Consider the following 24,451-nt stretch of genomic DNA (forward strand, 5'->3'; position numbering starts at 1 on the left):
AAACGCTGAGTCTTAACCATTGGACTGCCAGAGTAGTCCCAGAGTGTATCTTTTTTTAAGAAAAGAAAAGGAAAATGGTTGTTTTCTTTTTGTTTATCCAGCATTATGATTTCAGCTGTTAGTTTTCTGAGTTTTTTTAACCTTGTCTCTGGATAGGACTTCATCAAATTTGGCTGCAACCAGGCTGACAGGTCCTTCGCACAGTAAAGGCAGCCTTGGTGAAGAGAGAAATCCCACTAGCAAGTATTACCGGTGAGAGAGAGTGTCTGAGAGCTGACCCATGTTTATGAGGATAAGCATGCTAGCATTTTCTTGATGACTATCTTGAAGTAATATCTTTGAGTGTAGTTGGCTTATTTTATGAAACTTTGTTGTCAGATATCTTATTTAAAAAGTATAGTAGGCCTGACTTCATGTCTGAGAAATGCTTAAGCAGAAATTGTCAGGTAGTGTTTAAAATTACCAGTAAAATGTGTCGTAAAATACTGAAAGAGTTTGTGTTCATAATTGATTTTATTTTCATTGTTAAAATACGAGCATCTTTAGAATTAACCAGCAATTATGAGTGAATCTTTATTTTTCATAAAAAAGGAGTAGTGCTGCAAGTAGCCTGCTTTAAGGGCTTTCTATCTCTACTCCCTCTTTTCTGAGAGAAAAAATTTAGTCTTCTTGGTTAAGATTGATTGTGGGGGATAGAAAAAGTACAAAGTAAATAGAGGAAGCAGCTAAATAGAAACTCTTTCTTTGATGTGAATGCCTTATTAACAGTTCCTGTTTCCTGTAAAGTAACCGGATTTTTATAACATCTTTCCCTGCCTTCTAATTGCTTGTTTTTTCCTTGTAGTAATAAAAGAGCAGTCCAAGGGGGTCGTTTATCCGCAATTACCATGGCACTTCAGTATGGCTCAGAAAGTGAAGAGGACGCTGCTTTAGCTGGTAGGCATTAAGTTGTGATTAGTTATGTGCCATCTCAGTGAATCCTTCTTCTTAAGGAAAATTGCAGTTATTTTGGTCTGGCTGGGAGTTTGTCTGTTTTTGGAGGACACACTTGTTTTGTTACGTTTTGATTGCACTCTTGGTTGTCAAACTTATCAAGAACTTACTACTGCTTTATTTTGTGTTAAAGCATGAATCTAAGTAAATAAATACTTGTGCAAAAACATTGTTTTGATAGCCTTGGCAGATCCTGGTTTCAAACCTGTGATGGTAAACAGTGCTGGTCGTGCATGCATGTGTGTGTGCTCAGCCGTGTTCAGCTCTTTGTGACCTCATGGACTGTAACCCATCAGGCTCCTCTGTCCATGGGATTTGCCAGGCAAGAACACTGGAGTGGATTGCCATTTCCTCCTCCAAGGGATCTTCCCAACCCAGGCATCGAATCTGTGTCTCCTGCAAATCCTGCATTACAGGCAGATTCTTTACCACTGAGACATCGGGAAAGCCCAAAGTACTAGTGACACCATCAGGAAATCCCAGGAGAACATTCACATCACTTTAGATTTCCAGGTCACTGGCTTATATTTTCAGTAGACTATAATGTCTTCTCACCTAGAGCTTATGATTTAAAGATAGCTGTAAATTATGGCAAACTTTCATTTAAATAATTGGGTACTAGAAATTCGAGTAAAAGCACACACTTCATAAAGGAGTAATAAAGCAGCTATAGAGGTATATTTTCTGTCTTCCCCCTAAGTGTGATATTTTTTATATGTAGAGATAAAATTTGTTTTATGGAATTACTCTTGATTTTATAATCAAGTGTGACACAAAAGATTTTTCTAGCTGTATCTTTATTTTCTACTAAATCTATAGAAATTCATAATTATTGTAGACTACTAAAGTATAAATTTAATTTTTTGATTGTCATCTACAGATTATATTTTTTTAAACTTAAGTCAGTCCTTATCAAAAATTGGAAGAAACTTTTCTCTTTTCATTAGCTTTCTTTCTTGCCAACTGTAGAAGTGACACAACGTTATTTTTAGGTTTCCTTCTAGCATTTGGTTACTTCATTAACCTTATAGTAGTATAACAAATTGAAGGGAAATCATGGCACTTATAAGATTCTTACAAAGCGTTTATTGGCTCCCCCCCCCCCCAATAAATAGTACTTTTGTCACAAGAGGATTCTTATTTAGTAACCTCAGGTAGTAAAACAAAGTAGATGCCAACGAAATTTGTGTGTTGTAGATCCTTCAGGCTGTTATTCAGAACCTGTTCATCCTTAATTTAGTCAAAGTTTAATATACTTGGTTTTCTGCTTCCTGTTCCTGAAAAAAGCTTTAGGGGTAGGTACAGTGAAAATAGCAAAGAAAGGATAACTCATGATCTTGGAGCAACAAGAAAGCTGATGGAAAGAAGACATAAGAATTAAAAGTATGGCTTGGCATCTTGAGGTGATTCGTCTTCGAGGCAAACCACATTGTGTCTCCCTGAAGGGCAGCGAAGAAGGTGGAGAAAAGCACCTACTTGCAGTTACTTTAAGAAGAGCAATGAGGTGGACAATGGGATACGAAAAACAGATAAAACTTCCAGTCTTCTCCCACCAAAATAAGCCAAGAAGGCAAAAAGAAACATAGAAAAAATGTGATAAATGGAAACAGAGAAACAATTCCTAAAATTATAACTGAAATAAATGTTAGTGGCCTGAATTTGCCAATTAAGACAGTTCCAGATTGGGTATTTTAAAAATCAAGTTATATACTGCTTACAAGAGACACATCTTAAATATACAGGAAAAGTGAATGTAAAAGGATGGAACAGAAAAAAGATACCCCTGGCAAATAATAACCAGATGGTAGTTACGTTGACTTTTGCTAAACTGGACTTTCAAACAATGCATTTCCAAAGATAAAATGAATTTACCTTATACTGATAAAAAGTTTATTGCATCAGGCAGATAAATCCTAAAAGGGCTCAGAATATGTAAAACAAGCAGATAGAACTTGGAGAAAGTGACAACATTGCTGTTAGAGTGGGAGCCTGCTTCTATCAGTTGCTAGATACACAGCCAAAAAAACCAGTGAAGACAGAGAAGACTTGAATATAATTCCTCGAAAGTTTATTTGTTTCCTATTTCTGCTAAAACAAATTGCCACAAACTTAGTGGCTTAAAACATCGTAAGTTTATTCCCTTCTGCTCTCAAGGTCAGAAATCTAATATCAGGTTGTTGGCAGGCCGGTGTCCTTTTGGAGGCTGTAGGGGATAATGGACTTCCTTACATTTTCCAGTGTCTAGAGGCTGTCTGTATTCCTTGGCTCATGGCCCCTTCTTGTGCATTGAGAACACAGCATTTCAGTCTCTACGTGTCACCCCGTCTCCTTCTTCCTTTGACCTTCTTGCCTGTCTTTCATAAGGATCCTTGTGATAATGTTTAGTGCCCAGAGATTAATCCAGGATAATTTCCCAAACTCAAGATTCCTTTCAATCATATCTGCAGTCTCTTGCCATTTAAGTAATATTCACAAGTTCTGTGGATTAGAGCATAGATTTGTGTGGGGGCTTATTATTCAGCCTAACAAGTTGGTTATTAACAGGCAAGTATTCTACAGTTAGAGAATACATGTTCTTCCCTGGTTCACATGGAAGATTTGCAAAAATTGGTCATGTACTTAGCCATAAAACAAATTTCAACAAATTTGAAAGATCAGGTATTATGCAGACTGTATTTCTGACTGTAATACAGCTGTGATAGCAACTAATAATGAAAAATAAATTTTTTACTTAGGTATTTTGTTTTTTTTAGTAGATCTTTATTTAAAAATCCAATCTGCCAGCTTAGTGTTTTCCACCAACTTGGGGAGCAGAAACCTCTCACAGGCTTCATGATCCTTTGCTTACGTGTTTTGTTTTTTTTTAAGATAAATTTTTAAAAGGAGTAATTGTAATAGAAATTTAATTACTTAAATTTGAACAGTAACAATAATGAAAATAATACGTATCAAAAACAGTGGAGGTGCCACTAGTAGTTCTGACTGCTTCTATTCAGAAAGAAAAGCAGCTGAAAGTTAATGAACTAACAAGCATCCAAGATAAGTAAATAATAAGAAGAACAGAGATGTTAGATAAAAGATGGTAAAGCCAAGGACAGGAGATAATTCTTTAGAAAGGAAATCTCTAATGGAAAAGATCAATGAAGTCAAAAATTTTCCTGTTACAGCTCATAATAAAATATGTAAATCTATAGCAAGATTGTAAAGAAATAGAAGGCACAAATAAAATATTAGGAGAAAAAGAGCATATAGAGCATATATAGACAGCATAATGCAAAGAAATTTGAATGTTTAGATAAAATTGACAAATTCCTAGAAACTGATAAACGCCTGAAAACTGATTCAGGAATAAAAAGACTGATGAGTCATATCATCGCTAAAGACATTAAATTGCTAATTAGAGATACTCCTGCATTGAAAACACCAAGCCATACATTCAAGGAACAGAATTATATAATAAACTCCTGCAGTGAGTAAAAAAAGAACTCCGCAATTTATTCTTTGAATCTGATATAAAACCAAAACCATACAAAATATAACCACACTGTGTCTAGCAGTGTTTGCAATCCGCATAGGCACACTGTATCTAGCAGTATCTGTAATACACAGTAACACAGTTGGGTTTATTTCAGGAATACTAGGTTCAGTTCAGTTCAGTTGCTCAATCGTGTCCACCTCTTTGCAACCCCATGAATCGCAGCACACCAGGCCTCCCTGTCCATTACCAACTCCCGGAGTTCACTCAGACTCACGTCCATCGAGTCGGTGATGCCATCCAGCCATCTCATCCTCTGTCGTCCCCTTCTCCTCCTGCCCCCAATCCCTCCCAGCATCAGAATCTTTTCCAATAAGTCAGCTCTTCGCATGAGGTGGCCAGTATCTGTAATACCCAATAACATAGTTGGGTTTATTTCAGGAATACTAGATTAGTTCAGCATAAAAGATAAAAGTATTATTTACTGTATTAGTAGAATAAAGGAGCAAAACCATGACGTTGGCTCAGCAAATGCATTTGATTAAACGACAAGTCTCATTCATGATAAAGGCTAAGCATACTAGCAGTAGAAGGGGACTTTCCTAACCTGATAAATGGCACTTTCAGTGGAGAAACATTTGTAGTATTCTCCTTACCATAAGAAACAAAGTTTAAAATGTTGTTGCTTCTTGTTCAAAGTACTAGCCAGCAAACAGTGATAACAGTGAGGCTGTAAGGATCAGAAGAGAAGGGTTTATAAGGATTGCAATCAATAAGAGTGCTTTTTGAGTTTTCTATTTAAAAGACTACAGATAAATTGCTAGAATTAATAAGAATAATAAAATGCTACTGTAAATTATTATACAAAAATTGACTTCATTTCCGGAATCAAAATAAAAAGAAAATGTAATTTTAAAAAAAGATACAGTTTACAGTAACAGCAAAATATATTCCTAAATTTAAATTCAATAAAACATGTGCAAGAGCTTTATGAAAAGATTAGAGGTAGTGGAGTCAGGAAAGACTGCATAGTTTCCAGTTTCTGGCTTTGCTTCTAGCTCCTTGACTCTTAAATCCCTTCTTGACTACTTTATAGGCTAGATGACCTTGGGGCAGGTCATCAACTTCTCATGTCCAGTTTTCTCCTTTGGAAAAGAAATGACAGTACCTGTTCTGTATGGTGATGTTAGGATTACCTCAGAATGGTGCTTATCGAGCTCTTAATATGTAACTAAGTACTGAATAAGTGATTCTCATACTTGCCTGGGAGACATAGTGATTTTGGTTATCCTGATCCATCAAGAAATAATTTAAATCAGGTCCTTACACACTGTTTAAGAGTTCAGAGAAATGAACAGTATATTTTGTGTTTCTGTTAAAGTGATTGCATGTTTTGTTTTGGTGTTTCTATGATTAGCTTCTACCTAAAAGTTTTCTCAATAAAGGAAAACATGTTTCCTAAGGTCTGCTACAGGTAAATCTCTTTGATTTTGCCTCACTTTAAGTCAAATTTGTCAGTACCAGCCCCCAGCTACATTTATCCTAAGCTATATGCTGTTGCTTTAGTTCTGGAGATCTGAGAATAACTGCTCCTTTTCTTGTCCAAGCACACATAAGCAAGGGTCTCCAAAGATGGCAGAGAAACTGTTTTGTAACCTTTTAAAGACAGACAATTAGGGCTTCCCTTAGGTTAAAAAAAATGCCTTCTATAGAGGAGACTTACCGGAGACTTGGAGGAGACAGGGGTTCAATGCTTGGGCCAGGAAGATCCCCTGGAGAAGGAAATGGCACCCCACTTCAGTATTCTTGCCTGGAAAATTGCTATGAACAGAGGAGCCTGGCAGGCTGTGGTCTGTGGGATCACAAGAGTCACAAGAATCCTACAGGACTGAGCAACTAAATTACAACAACCAAGACAGTATAACTTTTACTATGTAACATTCTGTTTCTATGGAACAGTTCTCTTAAGTAAGCATACACTTTTACTAAGCATTACTAACAGCATATTTAATGAAGGCTAGAGACTATTCTTTTAAAATAAGTATTCTCAAACAGCATAATCTGGAAGGTTGTTAAAAGCTTTAAAAAATGTTTTTTTTAATTCTCCTTATAAATATCTTTTATGTCTTTGTAGCTGCGCGATATGAAGAAGGAGAATCGGAAGCAGAGAGCATTACTTCATTTATGGATGTTTCAAATCCTTTTTATCAGCTTTATGACACAGTTCGGAGCTGTCGGAATAACCAAGGCCAGCTAATAGCTGAACCTTTTTTCCATTTGCCTTCAAAGAAAAAATATCCTGATTATTATCAGCAAATTAAAACACCCATATCACTACAACAGATCAGGTAATATATCATTTACATTACTCAGTATACATCTATTTTCTTGTGATTGAGCCTGTGCATATATCCTTCATTTCTAAAATGGATGAGGATATAAAAATGTTTTTCATATGTCTAGACATGAACTTAAGCATGTACTTAAGCATATGATATGCTTAAGTATCACACCAATGTAAATATGAGAAATAAATTTGATTAACTACAGATTACATTCTTTGTATTACAGTAGTGTCAAGAGACAGATAAACAGAAGGTATCCCAGCTACTCATTTGTGTGTCAGATTATGGATTATAAAAAAAAATTATGCAGCACAGAATTTAAGTCTTCATTTCTTATAACTGCACAAAAATTTCTCTTCCTATTCCTTTTATTGATATTTTAATCACAACAATTAACCTGCATGTAAAATTTTGTATCTTGGTTTCCCTTTTGAAGGGTCAACTCTTAGGGCATCTAATCTACTTCCTTTCCAAGGATCCATGCTGAGCCAGTCGTGCCCCATAGGAGCTGGACCACCTTCCACTGCGCTCTTTCTTCATCAGAGCAGCAGGGAAATCTTGAGCAGTGCTGACCAGTAGCACTTTCTGTGATGATGAAATGTTACTTTATCTGTACTGTCTCTAGTAGCCACTCGACATGTGACTGTCGAAAACTTGAAATGTGGCATAATGAAACTAGATTTCAGGTTTTACTTTATTTTGCTGTAAACAGACATGTGTGACCACTGTATTGCACAGCACAATCCTAGGAAGATGTGTTAGCAGAAGGAATATAGTTGAGTGTCATCAAAAGCAAAAAAAAAAAAAAAAAAGGGAAGGGTAGGGAGGAGCTCGACAACATGGCTACATAGACCATCTTTGTTGTGCTGGGGCTTGTCATCCCCATGCTTTATTTCCTGTTCTACCCTTTCCTTCCCACTCCCATCCTTGATTAATATCTGACTGATAAATATCTGCAGATTTGTTATAGATTGTCATCTGTTAATACTAGTTTAGGTTCTCTATTGTTCTTTGTGGGTGTTGAGAATATCCAGCATGTTATCCTTGAAGTTAGCATGAATAAGTCCGAGGCTGTAATTTAAACTCTTGTTGCTAGCCACAGGTAGTGAGAGCTGAGTATGTGCTTAGCTGGTTTTTTTTTTTGTTTTTTTTTTTTTGCTTCATCCCAGAGAATCAAATGTTCTGTTATAACATTTTTATCTCTGTAAGCACTTCATGGAATCTATATATGATTTTAGTAAATTTTAAGTAAAACTTTACATGTGTAGTGAATGATGTGTCATTCTAAGAGCAAAGTGTGGAATCTCTAACATTAATTCTGTGAAGCTGTACACATAATGTGGTTCTTTACCTAATATTGTTTTTGTGACTTTGATGGGTAGCAGACAAGTGCTTCAGTCAAGCTTTAAAAGTCTGTCCTGTCTAAATCCATATAGCGTTAAGGCAGACTGTGATGCTTCACTTTGTACCAGGTGTACAGGGACTTGTGATAGTCTTAGTGTTAGTCATAGCCTAAATGTCTGAGACAGCTGTTACAATTCTTAAGACTTAAAGTAAGTAAAAACCTCAGTATTAAGCCATTGTGATTAATTACAGTTGTTTGTGTTGGAGGAAGAGTAGCAGAAGGCCTCTTAACATTACTCTGCCTCTCATTACCATCTTAAGACTGCTCTTCAGGGAATTCCCTAATGGTCCAGTGTTAAGACTGAACACTTTCACTGTGGGGCCAGGTTCAATTCATGGTAGGGGAACTAGGATCTCACAAGCAGCACAGCACAGAACCACCCCCCCCAACAAATAAAAATGGACTGCTCTTCATTTCCCTTATGCAACTCCCCTGGAGGTTAATGTTTATTATTCTACATGTTCCTTCATGTAGTTGCCAGTGCTTTCTCTTTTCTTTAACTCTCATCAAGAGGAATGACCTCTTATTTTCTGAAATGTGTAAATCACCATGATTCTTCATTACGGTAGCTTGAAACCTCCCTGATTTTTATCTCTTCCTAGGGTTTGCATGTAAGGGCTTCCCTGGTGGCTCAGTGCTAAAAAAATCCCACCTATGAATGCAGCAGACAACAGGTTCTGTCCGTGAGTCGTCAAGATCCCCTGGAGGGGGAAATGGCAATCAGCTGTAGTATTCTTGCCTGGGGTTGCAAAGAGTCAGACACAGCTTAGCGACTGAACAACAACAGGGTTTTCATGTAGCCGATACCAGGATTTTACCTTAGGAGTTTTGCTAATATGTTTGCTTTGTAGTTGACCACCTTACTAGGTTCTCTTATTGCTGCTTGTAGTGTTTTATTCTTTTGGGTTTTCATGTTGTCTAAATATAGTGGTGCTTTTGTTCCTTCACTTTATATTTGGAAATTGTCACTTCCAGGCCTGTAGTCAGTATCACTGGTAAACTACCTTGTAATATTTGTCAAGATTATTGCACTGAACTTTCAGGAAGGGTGTTTCTGCATATTCAGAATGGAAGGTTCTAGCCCTGTGTTTGTCTTTCACAGAACAAAGCTAAAAAACCAAGAATATGAAACTTTAGATCATTTGGAGTGTGATCTGAATTTAATGTTTGAAAATGCCAAACGCTATAATGTTCCCAACTCGGCCATCTACAAGCGAGTTCTAAAACTGCAGCAAGTCATGCAGGTATAATTTCTTGGTTTTGCTAAGTTGTTGTATGTATAATTGAGTGTGTTAAGATATGTGATTTTCCTCCAGCAATGTCAGGTCATTCATTTTAGCCACAAGTACTGATTTTTTTTTTTTAGTATTTTTCTAAGAGCTTTCAGGACTATGCAGAGTAGAGATAATAGTTTAGACTGGGTTAGCTTTGTGAGTGGAAGAAGCAGGGATTTGTCCCTGAGGAGTAATTTTAGGGTTATGAGGATGCTTCCCTCCAATCACAGATGCTATTTTGCATTCAGATTTTATTTATTTGGTTCTAGACACTGTCTCTCTTGAGGTAGTGTTGGTTCTAGGAGAAGGGTCATCTTTAGGCTAATTCATCATTGTACAGTGTCCACGAGTTGATTGAATTATTTCTAAGAGCACACCTTGGAGGGCATCTGAGGCCATGGGTCATCTCAGTATTTTGAGAAAAAAGGGCATAGATATGAAATACAAATTGTGTCTACCTGTCAGTTTTGGTAGAATCTTCCTGGAAAGAGAATCTCAGAGCAAGGAACAACAAAAGCAATTTTATATCACCTGTAGAATCTCCATTTTTATATGGTCAGCTCTGTGATCCATGTTGAGGATGTCAATATTTTGTTTTCAGAACTCTGTGTGTGTTCCCTAAGTCTGCTATCATTGGACTTTAGCTCTCTTTGGCAGAAGGTCTTTAAAAATGCATGTGTTGAAAAGTAGATCTTATTTCACCTCTCACTTTAAGCTTTGTTCTTAGTCACACTGTTGCTTAAGTCAAGGGTGCTAAAGGCTAGCTTTGACTTGGCTTTACTGAAATACGGACACCAGAGCAGGATGCCCCGACAACTTGTCTCAGTGCTTTGAACGAGTTGGTGTCCTTTGGAGTCTTAAATTCAGTTTAGCTAGAGTTGATTCTTCAACTCTCTGGATCCATTTTTTTTAACCTATTTTTCTGTCATGCAAACTTTTGTTAAATTGGGTTATTGAAAATGTTTAATGACTTCTTTTTGATTTTGAGTATTCTACGTGTGGTTGTATCTTTCTGCTCGAATCTGATGTGTCTAGCTCTTTAATATTAATATATTCTAGAAGTGCTCAGCAGAATGAGCTCGACTCCTGGGATATCTTCTGTTTTAGGCAAAGAAGAAAGAGCTTGCTAGGAGAGACGACATTGAGGATGGAGACAGCATGATTTCTTCAGCCACCTCTGATACTGGTAGTGCCAAAAGAAAAAGGTATATATTCTTCATATAACTGGAGACATCGTCTCAGTTTGTTTTTTCAGATTTAAGTGCAGAAAATTGTTTCTGTAAGCTGTCAAGTATGAATTATAAAATTTAAATATTTTATAACATTTAAAAATTCATTTGTTAATTGTATGATTAGTGTTTTCTTGGTAACGTGTTTTTAGATAACATATTTAAAAATAATGATTTATATAGCCTGGTGAAATCTGTTATTCTTTTTGCTATCCAGGTTATTTTGTTTTAATGTGGCATTGTAAGAAGCCCTTTAAATCTAATTTAGGCAATTTCTATGTGGTGATTTAAAAAAAAAAGTCAGTCATTATTCTTACCCCTTTGTTTTCCCTTGTTAATCTGATCTTTATTTGCTATTTTAAGGATGTCATATAAAGTACCAAGTTACAACTTCTTGTAGTTCATAACAGGTTAAGCTAGATATTTGTTTTTCTTTTCTTTCTAATCTTTCTCTCAACTTCCGTAACCCTTCCTTTTTCTCATGGGTTTTATGGAAGGGGACCTTACTGTGAGATTCTGAAGCTGGACTCCTATAAAGAATCATGCAAGACCATCTCTTTTGTCTGCGCGTCCCACATGGAGTTTCTCTGATTTGATCATTGTGGAACACCTTTTTCCTCCTGAGCCTTAACTGTCTCACCATCTTTATGATAACAGGGAGGAAACCTTAAACAAAGAATAAGTTCATCACTAATAGCAGGGCCTGACAGATTCAAAATTGAATGAAGTCATTAGTAACTATTAATGCAGTTCTGTTCATGTATTGTAGATCCACTGACACCAGAGAATTCTTTAAAAATGGTTTAGAAAAGAGAAGCTATCTTGTCTTTCCCTGTAAATAGCTTTTGGGAAATTTTTTTTAGCAATGAAAATAACTTTGCTATGCTATGCCAAGGTAACTAAATTGATTGGTGTGCCCTGAGGTATGAGTCTCCTCCATTACTGGCCTATGAATTTCATCCTTCCAAGTTCTTAATTCCTTGTTATACCAGGGACAACGGAGGAAAAATGTGAGACCAGATCAGAGACATCAAATCAAGAACATCTTTGAGTGTAATTATATAACTACTACAGCATCACCTGTGTTTTCCAGATCAGTCACCAATCAAAGATAAAAACTTCTCAGGCAAAAGAAGGTAATGGAGGCAAAAGTGATGGTACAATTAGTGCCAACACTGAATGACAAGAGAGATCTTAAACTAGTTGAGTGTTAAGAAAACAGTTCCAAGGAGGCATTAGCCCAGGCCAGATCCTTTAAAAATCTCTATGGCTTGTACTTTGTGGGACAACCCAAGTGGATGAAATGAAAGTTATTACTCTAATTAAAAACTCCCATAAAAAGAAAGCTAAGCATTATGTTCTCAAAATAATAAAATCCCACTTTAGAGAAAATGTCTTCATGCACAGGTTTCCTAGGAAGTGTTTTGTTTAATGAAGTGAAAATTCAAGTAAGAGAAGAGCAAATATAAATCATAGCTAAAGCAGTAAAAGAACATATCTGGGTTTGAAATACAGACATGAGCACACATGAAGAGGTTGAGAGAAGCAAGTCCTGTACTTTGGACTGTGACAAAGGAAATACGTAGCAAGCCTTTTAGAAGGCAGTTATGTTGAGAGGTTTTGGTAATAAGAAATGGACTCCTCCAGAACTCAGGTAAACATCACAGCCTGGTACGTTAAGTTAAGCATGTCCAGAGAAGGCAGGGCCAAGTTTTCCAAATACTACTTGACTTGACTCTGAAGTATTGAATACGGTTCTGTCTTTGCCTTATTTTTTTCATGTCAAAGATTGTGAAAAAAATTACTGCGGGTATGTTCTCTTCATTCTGGAAATACATTCTTCTCTCCAACCCCTCTACCCTAAAATCCACCTGCTGTCTTCCATGTTGAAATGTTCCAAGTATTCTTAAAACCTTTTATCCTTTGGATTAAATGATCCTCTTTTTTCTCAACCATATTTGGTTTATACATGACCTCCAATGTTGCTTGTTTTGTTTCTCTTCACATGTAATGTTTGTTTCTGCTTTCCCAGGAACACTCTTGACAGTGAGATGTTGGGTCTCAGGAGGCTCTCCAGGTGTGCAGTCCTTTTTTATGCATAAACATGTTTTTTTTAAAGTGTAACTTCTATGGCATGGTCAGCAATGATTAGCCAAAAAGTGCAGTCTTAAGCATGTGAAATAATGGTTTTTATTTGGATGCCAGTTTGTCTTATGAATAAAGAAAACAGTATAGTTTAGGAGTATAGTTAGTAAAATTAACTGAGAATTAGCCTAGATATAGTCAGGACCCTTAATTTGTTGCCAGCTTTGCCCAGGGCAGCAAGCCCCTGCACCAGTCATTGTGGCTGTGCTTCTGCAGCAGAGGTAGAGAGGCTGAGAATGTGGTGGCGTTGGTTGTGCCCAGGGGCTGGCGGGTGCAGATTTCTTTTCTGAAACGTCTCTTATAGACTGGGGATGGTGGAGGGATCAGAATCAGTGTTGATAATCCAAGTGATACCAGTCTGTTGGTGCCTATGCATTGGGCTAGTGCTTCTTGAGCATGAATACATTTCCTTAGTCTCTGGTCTTGTTTGTGTTTTATTTCTTTAAAGCCATCCATTCTTTTGCATGTTACTTATGATTTTAAAAACAGCCCTTCAGTTGCCATATGTAGTCCTAGTAATCATCTTATGGTGCTTTTATTTTTTGCCTCTGCCATCTGGCATTCATGGAGTGTCAGTTGCTTGCAGAACACCAGACTGTCCTCTTACAGGTCACAAAGGAAAAGTTGAGTCATCCTCTCTACTTTTCAGGAATTTACTGACCGGGAAATGAGACAGGTTGTAAACAAAACTGTGTGAAGCACACAGTTGTATAGTTGTATGGAAGTGTTGTGTGATTGCCCAAATAGCTTTCAGAAGTGTGATTTCCCTATCATGCTTTTCTTTGAAAGTTAGATGTTTGAAGTTATCTACATTTGCTACCATACGTACTCCACTCTATACAGTTACTGTTTTAGTATCTTCTTCCGACTGTTTTCCTTAAGAAAAGTTTTCTTAATTGGTAAATTTAAGAAAAAGACCATGGATTGGTATTTTTTTTACATGACTCATAGTATGTGGCACTTGATTCTGAGCAGAAGAGGAAGCAGAAGTGTGGAGTACTGTTATAAACCCATACTCTGGACCCTGACTGCCCAGGTTCAAATCACAGTTCTTACTAGCTCGATGATTTGAACCTCATCACAATTTTCTCATCTGAAAAAAGAGTTGATGACAAAAACTTACATAGGATTGCTGTGAGGACCTGATTGCTTAATATGCCTGAAACGCACAGAACTGGGCCTGAATACTCACTGAATCTGGAGGTATTTCCTGTTGACATCAAGACATGGTAGATTTCATTTTGTTTTCAGTCAAATGTTATTAAACTGGGAAAATCACTAAGATGAATAAAAAGATTTTGCTCCTTGTAGATGAAATACAAAAGCCTTGTAAAAGAAGGAACCTTTGGGTTTACCTAGCTTCACAGCAGGCATCACTAGAGATCTAGGGCCAGAGAGGTAAAGGCCGGGAGACCTTGAAGCCTGTGAGCCGGGTTGACTTTGATTAGAGGCCCTTGGTAAGAGCTGGCTTTTTGTCATTTATTTGTATGATAAAAGCAGCCTGGTGACTATCACTGATTCAAATCTCACTTCTGATTATGGCCTTAGGTACTCACTTAAGTCTCCAAGCCTCTGTGTCTACATCTCCAAAATCGGGGTAATAATTGTACTTGGTTCTTAGAATTTGAGGATTAAATGATAAGTGCTTAGCACAGTCCCTGGCATGTGGTAGAAGAGTTATTTGTAACTGTAAATAGGAATCTTTTATGTATATCAAATACAAATATGTACTAAGTAATAGCTTCATAGTAAAAATAATAAGATTTAAGAAAGTGGTCAGCCACAAACTGTGAAGGTTAGGACTAACACCATGGCGTGAAAAAAGGGAAGATCAGATCTAGAAGGGCTGTGAAGGTCCTCTAGGACTTGGGGATAAACTAAGAGAAGCAAAAAGTGACATTGATTCCAGTGTTTTAGGCTGAGTTTGGGGGTCAAAAGGATGGTAAGGTGGTGGTCTTGGAAAATCAGGGATTCAGCATGAAGCCTCCACTAACTCATGATCTTTTTGCAAGTTAGAAAAAGTACCCGCTTCTCAAGACGCTTGATGATCATTTATTGGAAAATTGCTGTAATATAATGACTTTGTTAACATAAGACCATAGTGCTAACAAGACCATAAACTTCTAAAACTGTACGTTTACTGTAACAGCGTCTGTGATCTGGATCGACACCCTCTTCAGTATATGACACCCTTAAGCGCATAATGATGAGCAGCCCTGGTTTGGAACTCTCTTCAGGCTTTTTTTACCTAAGTATGTTCACAGGTCCTGATTAAAAAAGAATGAATGTGCTAGTTACCAGGTCTGGGATTTAATTATGCACCTTTCCCAAAATAGGGAAGAGTGAACAAACTGTTTACAGCTAATAGTCTGAGGGAGGAAAGACGTAGGATGAATAGAGGGGTTCTGAGATGAATTAAAAATCATGTGGCCGTGGCCTTTGAAAACAGTCAACAGAAAGCATCAAATAGGGTGATACGGTAGCTGTCTTTTTGTGATGTAGAGTTTATGTCATTTCAGAAGTGTTTGAAGTTACTTTCAGAAGTGTGAACATAATAAGATTCAGCATCATGTTGGAAAAGGATAAAGCAAATATACCAGCCACTCAAGCTAATACAGTTATAGAAGAATATGAAGTTTAGCTCTGAGTTTTTTCTGGCAGTTAGATGGAAAGTAATGGGCCAGTGGTTCTTGGTTTCAAAGGCAATATAAGGATCTGGAAAAATGTAAACAAAATAACAAAGCTGGATTAGTTCAGAGAAGATTGTGTGACCCTAATAATAAAAATTTTGCTTGCCTTTGAGGATGGAAACCAGTTACACATCACTCTCTTAAAGTGAATCATACAACTGGAGGTGTATGCTTATTAGTAAAGCATACTATTAGTGTAAAAAGTCCTAAAACAGTAAATGTCAACTATTAGAACAGTTATCAAATTCTGTGATATCAAATCCAGGTTCTGAAGTTTTTTCTTTAGAGGCTTCTTGAAGGCTAAAGATGTCCAGTCTGTGCCCAGTTGTGCGAAGCTCTGCGATGCTGGAACTTTGTCCTGCCTCCCCCTTCCATTATTCACTTGCTGAAGTCCTGAACTGAGAGAGCTGTTCCCTTCTCATCATCATCTGGGGATGCCTCTTTGGAGAAATAGTTAGCATTAGATGAAACTTCGCCTAGATCGCTGTCATCAAATAATCACTTACTTGACATAGACACCAAAATACTGAGTGGGGATATGACAGGAATGATTCCAGAGCCACCAGTGGAAATGAGCAGCCCCAAGTGAAGACACAGGTGACAAGGATGATCCCAGCTCTAGGCAGTGGAGTCCTTTGTGTCTCCTAATTGGATCACTTTCAGGTTGCCTTGTGCTCTGTGATGTTAGGAAGATAGGCGTTTTTGAGACTTTTAAAATCTTTACATAGAGTATTTATTTTCTCATCTGTTATCCTTTATTTGAGTTTTCTTTTTTAAAATATAAAAGCATATTGAACCTCATGGAGAAAATATCTGGCTTTTGTCTTCTTTATGACCCAGGAGTAGATTGAGTGGCCACAGGACTGGAGTAAGGAGATCCATTTGGCCACATAGTTTGCTTCAGTAATGAACTCCCTTCCATTTGTAAGATAGGGGCTGGATAGAAAATATTTACCTCCAGATGCGACACTGTGCCCTTTTAGTAAGTGTTGAATAGAAAGTAAGTCATGGGTTATTTATTTTTGTTACCTACCTCAGAGACTGATGGTTTGCTGGTTCAAGTCTGGCTAGTCTTAGATATTTGTGTCCTGAGGTCATATAAACAGTGGGCCAGACATCATATTGGAAGATCATCTCTTCTAATAATTCATTAATTCTAATAATTGTAATAATTCATTGGACATCTCACCTTGGGCAAGTCATTTAACTTCTCTGAGCCAGTTTCCTCAATAATTAGGAGGCTAGCCCATATGTTCTCTTACGCCTTTTTATAACTCAGGTTGTAATCTGTAGTCCCTTGTACTTTGTCCTGTGGTACTAGGACATCTATTTCCTAGCACAACATCTCATCGGGAGAATTTGGACAAGATAGGGATTCATACTCAAGGATGAAAATTTACTCGGGAGCTTAGGTGAACCACAGACCATTTATTCTTTAAGCTAGCCTGGGATTGTGGAATAATGGAGGGAGGGAGAAGGGACTGACCATGATAGCGTAAATGCCGGAGACATTTGTACCCACTGTGGAGATACTAGTCTGTCAGACAGCATCCCTTTTGTTCTGGTAACCAGGAAATGCAGGTGTTCAGGGGTGATTGTCTTAGGAGATGGAACACTTCTCTTTGTTTGTGTCTGTTTGCTTGTTTAAGGGAGAACTGTTAGTAACAGTAGGGAATCAGCAGTTTTATTCCACTTTTTCTTTGTTCTTCAAAAAATTGATAATAGAATTTCATTTTCTTTGGTGTTAGACAATACTTTTTTCAAGCATTGCATTTCATAAATATTCTAAACAGGTTTGTCTGGTGTTCTTAGGTACTCCTGCCAGAGTCACTGTGTTTTAACTATTTTGGAAAATTTCCTAATATTTGCTTATAGCTTCCAGCATGTTTACTGTGTTTGTGCCATATATGATAAATAAATTGTAATCATTATGAAGCACCTGTCCACAAGATTAATTTATTTTGTATTCATTCTTCTATCAAGAAAACTAAACCTGTTATAATTTTTCCCCTTTCTTACTTCCAACAGTAAAAAGAACATAAGAAAGCAGCGAATGAAAATCTTATTCAATGTTGTTCTTGAAGCTCGTGAGCCAGGCTCAGGCAGAAGACTTTGTGATCTATTTATGGTTAAACCATCCAAAAAGGACTATCCTGATTATTATAAAATCATCTTGGAGCCAATGGACTTGAAAATAATTGAGCATAACATCCGCAATGACAAATATGCGGGGGAGGAGGGAATGATAGAGGACATGAAACTGATGTTCCGCAACGCCAGGCACTACAACGAGGAGGGGTCCCAGGTAAGGGCGCGTGGGGATCCTGACAGGCTCCCAACTGTGATGCTTCCTTTCAATGACTAGCTTAATATTTTGTCTTTCCTTAATTGTTTAAAATTGGAGGCAGGACATTGTGAAGGTTAAAACTTTATACCCTGTACAGTTACCCCTCATTGCCTTGCGGGAGGGGATTGGTTCCAGGGGTTCCCAGACCCCTGCAGCACCGAAATCCATAGAGTCTCAAGTCTCTTGTTTGAAATGTCATTACAGTTGACTGTCCGAATCCATGGATTCCATGGATTCGGACAGTCAGCTGTAATCTGACATCTTAGATTTGAGTCCTATCTTGCTAATCCCTATGTAAGTAACTTATCTTTTCTAAGCCTCATGTGTAAAACGGGGTTAATAATAGTACTTGCATTAGGGTTGTTGTGGGATTAGAATGAGCTCATGTTGACAGAATATGTTACATAGTACCTGGTATTCAAACACTCAAATGAAAGCCAAGGACATTAAAATCTTTTATCATTATTGTTACTACTATCCTCAGTTGCCATACTGCTGTAAGGATAGTCCATATAATGATATAATTAGATAAATAGAATGGGAAAGACTAGAGATCTCTTCAAGAAAATTAGAGATACCAAGGTAATATTTCATGCAAGGATGGGCACAATAAAAGACAATGTGGACCTAACAGAAGCAGCAGATACCAAGAAGAGGTGGCGAGAATACACAGAAGAGCTGTACAAAAGAGGTCTTCATGACCCAGATTACCATGGCAGTGTGATCACTCACCTAGAGCCAGACATCCTGGAGTGTGAAGTCAAGTGGGCCTTAGGAAGCATCACTATAAACAAAGATAGTGGAGGTGATGAAATTCCAGTGGAGCTATTTCAAATCCTAAAAGATAATGCTGTTAAAGTGCTACACTCCATATGCCAGCAAATTTGGAAAACTCAGCAGTGGCCACAGGACTGGAAGAGGTCAGTTTTCATTCCAATCCCAAAGAAAGGCAATGCCAAAGAATGTTCAGACTACGACACAGTTGCACTCATCTCACACGCTTGCAAAGTAATACTTAAAATTCTCCAAGCCAGGCTTCAACAGTACATGAACCAAGAACTTCCACATACTCAAGCTGGAGTTAGAAAAGGCAGAGGAACCAGAGATCAAATTGCCATCATCTATTGGATTATAGAAAAAGCAAGAGAATTCCAGAAAAACATCTGCTTCATTGACTACACTGAAGCCTTTGACTGAGTGGATCATAATAAACTGTGGAAAATTCTTAAAGAGATGGGAATACCAAAAGCAAGAGTTAGAAACAAACCTGGAACAACAGAATTCTTCCATATTGGGAAAGGAGTACATCAAGGCTGTATATTGTCACCTGCTTATAATAACTTATGTTCAGAGTACATCATGTGAAATGTTGGGCTGGATGAAGCAGAAGCTAGAATCCAGATTGCCAGGAGAAATATCAGTAACCTCAGATATGTAGATGATTACCACCCTTATGGCAGAAAGCGAAGAGGAACTGAAGAGCCTCTAGGTAAAGGTGAAAGAAGAGAGTGAAAAAACTGGCTTAAAACTCAACATTCAAAGAACGAAGATCCTGGCATCTGGTCCTCTCACTTCATGGCAGATAGATGGGGAAACAATGGGAACAGAGGCAGACTTTATTTTCTTGGGCTCCAAAATCACTGTGGATGGTGACTGCAGCCATGAAACTGACAGATGCTTGCTCCTTGGAAGGAAAGCTGTGACCAACCTGTGTGTGAAGTCGCTCAGTCGTATCCGACTCTTTGCGACCCCATGGACTGTAGCCTACCAGGCTCCTCCCTCCATGGGATCCTCCAGGCCAGAGTATTGGAGTGGGCTGCCATTTCCTTCTCCAGGGGATCTTCCCGACCCAGGGATTGAACCCGGGTCTCCTGCATTCCAGGCAGATGCTGTAACCTCTGGGCCACCAGGGAAACTATACAGCATATTAAAAAGCAGACGCATTAGTTTGCTGACAAAGGTCTGTGTAGTCAAAGCTGTGGTTTTTCTAGTAGTCATGTAAGAATGTGAGAATTGGACCATAAAGAAAGCTGAGTGCCAAAGAATTGATGCTTTTGAACTGTGGTGTTGGAGAAGACTCTTGAGAGTCCCTTGGATGCGAAGAGATCAAACCAATCAATCCTAAAGGAAATCAATCCTAAGCATTCATTGGAAGGACTGATGCTGAAGCTGAAGCTCCAGTACTTTGGTCACCTGATGTGAAGAACTGACTCATTAGAAAAGACCCTGGTGATGGGAAAGATTGAAGGCAGGAGGAAAAGGGATGACAGAGGATGAGATGGTTGGATGACATCACCAACTCAATGGGCATGAGTTTGAGCAAACTCTGGGAGATGGTGGAGGACAGGGAAACCTGGTGTGCTGCAGTCCATGGGGTCACTGAAGAGCTGGACACAAATAAGCACCTGAAAAACACCTACAGCAATATAAATATTAGGATATTTTCAATAATAGACCTTTCAATAATTGATTTTGTTAGGAAGCATCTTGATTTTCAGTTCTTCATCAGTAAAGCTATGATATAGTCTTCCTTTCATATATTTTCTACTCAGTATCCTTTATCTACTTTATTTTTTATTAATAAATTGAAGTATAAGTGACATGCGTTTCAAGGGTACAACATAGTGATTGAATATTTGTATATATTGAAAATGATCACGTTAAGTCTAGTTAACATCCATCACCATATGCAGTTAACAACTTTTTTCTTGTGATGAGAACTTGTAAGATCTACTATCTTAACATCTTGCAAATATACAGTCCAGTGTTACTAAGTATAATTGCCATGCTGTACATTACATCCCCATGGCTTGCTTATTTTATAACTGAAGTTTGTGCCTTTTGACCCCTTTACTCATCTTGCCTGTCCTCTGGCTGCCACCAGTCTATTCTCTGGATCTACGAGCTTGAGATTTTTGGGGGGCCGAGGAAGGGTATTTTAGTGTCCTTATAAGTGAGATCATATAGTATTTGTATTTCTCTGTCTTACCTTATTTCATTTAGCATAATGCCCTCAGGATTTGTCTTTCATCTTGTCGCAAATGGCAGGATTTCATTCTTGTTATGGCTGAGTGATATTCCCGTCTGTGTGTGATGTTTTCTTTATCCAGTCACTCTTTCATGAACACTTCGGTTGATCCTATATCTTGGCCATTGTAAATATGCTGCAGTGAACATGGTTTGGGGGTCCATAGATCCTTTCTGAGTTTTCTTTGTCTACTCTAAGTTTCCCAGAAATGAAAGTACATTTTCAAATCATTTATATTTCCATTCTTATGTTATTGCATTTGAATATAAAATAAGGTAGGTGCTAAGGGTGCTTGTAATCAGAGAAATGGTTCTCTTCTGTCATAGGGGTTTACACTGTCCTCAGTGTCATTGGGTAATGTGCCACTTGTCTGCCACTGGTAGAGAAAAAAGCCACCCTTAGGAGAGGATGACAAAGAAGAGAGGTCATTTACTCCCTCAGTCCCTCTGCTCTGGTGGTATTCAGGGTGGAGAGCCTTTGGCCTGGGGTTGGGGGCCGGGAGTGTGGGAGGAGGCAACTGTGGGGGCCAAGCCATTGGGTGAGTAGCTTTGTCCATGGCTATATATTATCACCCTTGGCTCAGTCTTCAGAGAGAGAGAGACCAAGCAGAGATGATTGCTTTTCACAAATCAGATTCCAGGCTGTGAATGCACACTGATATGAAATCCCTTTTAATAATATTTGAGATGTTTTTCATATATCATATTTCATAACTGTCATATATTTTTAATTTCCATTGAGCTAAGTCTGCTCCCTAGAGGGTCCAGTGTAAGAGACATTTATGAAGAAACAGCACATGTAAATATGTTTCAGAACTTCTGCAGAAACTTGTAGTGATTCTACTACAGTAGTTCTCAAACTTCGGCTATGATACAGCTGCACATTAGAAATACCTGGAAAGCTTTGAACAATGAACCAAGACCCACCCCACAGAGATGTGATTTGTTGCTCTGTTGTGATCTCAGGCTTTATTTCTTTAGTTCTCAACTGTCCTAACCTGTGTTTTTAAAACTTCTTCATGGATACATATTATACTTCAGTAGAAAGCTTCTTAGAAAATAATTTCAATTATATTTGTAATTGAATATAGGTGTACAACGATGCACACATCCTGGAGAAGCTACTCAAGGATAAAAGGAAAGAGCTGGGCCCACTGCCTGACGATGATGACATGGCATCTCCCAAACTCAAGCTGAGTAAGGCAGCCTCACACTTCGTGCTTCAGTTCAGTCTGTCAAGTATGGGCTGGTTGGTTTGGTTGCTAAGTCGTGTCTGACTGTTGTGACCCCATGGACTCTAGCCTGCCAGGCTCCTCTGTCCATGGGATTCTCCATGCAAGAATACTGGAGTGGGTTGCTATTTCCTGATTTACTGAAATATTTAATTAATTGGTGAATATAATTGAACTTGCACTCCAGCACAGAGTTTCTTGGTTTCTCTCAAGCACTCTCTTCTGTATTTTAAGTAAACATAAAAGCGCGTGAGGAATGGAAGAATATTACGTCAAAAGGTTTTGTTTACTTTTTTTGAATGCGGTGGACATTTTATAAATGTTAAATAGTGAGAATAGATACTTTTTCTACATGTGATGCCTGGAAAAAGTATAGGGGCAGGTTTTAATTTTCTTCCTGTTTTTCGGTCTGTTGCTTAGTTACTGGAATTAAAAGTGAGTCCCTCCTAGACAGAATTTGAGAGGTTAGAGATGTCTGGTTATTGTACTGTAAGTTAGCTATCTGTTGAGTGTGGGCTGTGAGTGGTTGCTATGTTAGAAACTGTGAGAGGGGCTTCACTGGCAGTCCCTTGCTTAGGGCTTTGCCTTCCGGTGCAGGGGTTAGGGTTTGATCCTGGTTGAGGAGCTGAGACCCCACGCCTTGCAGCGAAACAAGCAAACAAAAAACCCACATAAAACAGAAGTAGAATTGTAGCGAATTCTGTAAAGACTTTAAAAATGGCCCAAGTCCAAAGAAAAAGCAAACTGTAAAGAGAAAAAAGAAAGCAAAAATAATTAGTACCATTGGGCTAAAGAAGAGGTTTCTGCCTTATTTAAAATATATAAATAAATACCAAGCAAATGATAGTGGTGGTGTCAAATATTCTTTAGAGCCATATCTGCTAAAATGGAAAGAACAAACTTTAATTTCTTTATATGGATTGACTAAACTGAATTTGCAATAGTTTTGGGTATGATTTATTGCTTAAGTGATCATTCCTTTTTGTTAAGCTACTTATTTATTTTTTCATGTAATTATAAAAGCATACAGAAATGAAAACCTTTTAATTCTTCACTTGCAGGAATGAAAGTCTCCTAATTTATAGGGACATAATATCTTTTAAAACTAAAATTAATTATATAAGTTGAGTTAAGAAACTAATGAGAGATACTCTAATAGTAACTGTATTAGTTACTGTTTAGTTAATAGTAAATATAGAACTAAATATATATAAATTCATGTATATATATTTTTAAAGTTCAGGGAGAGGAGGTTTTACCATGCAGTGTTAATTTTCTCTTCATTTCTCAATGTTATATTGTGGAAAACTCAAAACATACACAGATGTAAAGAATAGTACAGTGAATCCCTGTCTATACCTGTTACTCAGCATTTATCTAGATTGTGCCATACTTACTTCCTGTATTCCCTTTTGCCCTTCTTTTTTCTTTGTTTTGAATTATAAGACACACCCAGTCACGTCATTTTATTTCTACATAGTTCATTATGCATCTTTGAAATATGCAGATAGTTTCTTAAATAATCATGACATCATTGTCACACATTACAAAATTGGAAATTTCCTGGTTTCCTCTAATACCTGATAAATTTTCAAATTTTACTGATTGTCTCACAAATATATTTTTACAATTGGTTTCTTCCAGTCAGGATCTAGTTAAGTTCTGCGTATTGCATTTGATTGTTTTACTTAAACTCATAATTCAGAACAGTCCTCCTTTTTTTCATCCTCCTGCTGTTGACTGTAGAAACCTGGTCACATCCTTGTACAGTCCAGAGTTGTTAGTCACTTAGTTTACTTCCTTAGGATGTCAGTTAACTTTTTCCTTATTTCTTATAAATGGACATTAACCTCAATGGCTTGATTAGATGCAGTTTCAACTTGTCAAGTAAGGTCCACCCACATGTTGCATTTGATTGATAGTTCTTTTCTTCTGTAAGTTCTCCATCTTTTCCTTTTTGTCTTTCAGTTTGTTGAAGAAATTGGGTTGTACTGTAGTTTCCCACAGTCTAGATTTTGGTAATTGTATCCCTTTGCTGCAGTATTCACGTGTTCCTTTGTATTTCCTATAAATTGGTAGTTGATCAGATCTAGATTTTAAATTTGATTCTTCCCTCACTTTGGCACAGAAACTGATGTAAGAAGTAATAATAGTCTTCCATCAGGTGGCATGTAGTATCTGGTTGTTTCTTTAAATTATGTTAATAGCTATTGATGCTTGCTACATAAATTCATTGAAGAGACGTAAAGTAGTACTAGTTTAATATTATCATTGCTTGTTCAGTTACTG

At 37.6% G+C, this 24,451-nt stretch overlaps 1 protein-coding gene across 14 annotated transcripts in view; it reads left to right on the plus strand.

Annotated features, from left to right (window-relative positions):
• The window catches only part of PBRM1 (polybromo 1), a 101,934-nt gene that overhangs the window by 30,643 nt on the left and 46,840 nt on the right, over positions 1 to 24,451 (plus strand). For 8 of the 14 annotated variants that reach the window (XM_018066711.1, XM_018066713.1, XM_018066712.1 and 5 more), the window contains 8 exons: positions 157 to 252; positions 845 to 936; positions 6,603 to 6,816; positions 9,321 to 9,462; positions 10,600 to 10,697; positions 12,754 to 12,798; positions 17,585 to 17,861; positions 22,022 to 22,127. In XM_018066711.1, the coding sequence (XP_017922200.1) occupies positions 157 to 252; positions 845 to 936; positions 6,603 to 6,816; positions 9,321 to 9,462; positions 10,600 to 10,697; positions 12,754 to 12,798; positions 17,585 to 17,861; positions 22,022 to 22,127 (1,070 nt within the window). The remainder of the gene's footprint in view (positions 1 to 156; positions 253 to 844; positions 937 to 6,602; positions 6,817 to 9,320; positions 9,463 to 10,599; positions 10,698 to 12,753; positions 12,799 to 17,584; positions 17,862 to 22,021; positions 22,128 to 24,451) is intronic. The other 6 variants (XM_018066722.1, XM_018066710.1, XM_018066718.1 and 3 more) reach the window with 3 other exon arrangements.

Source organism: Capra hircus, chromosome 22 (assembly GCF_001704415.2).
Source record: "Capra hircus breed San Clemente chromosome 22, ASM170441v1, whole genome shotgun sequence".
Lineage (NCBI taxonomy): Eukaryota > Metazoa > Chordata > Mammalia > Artiodactyla > Bovidae > Capra > Capra hircus.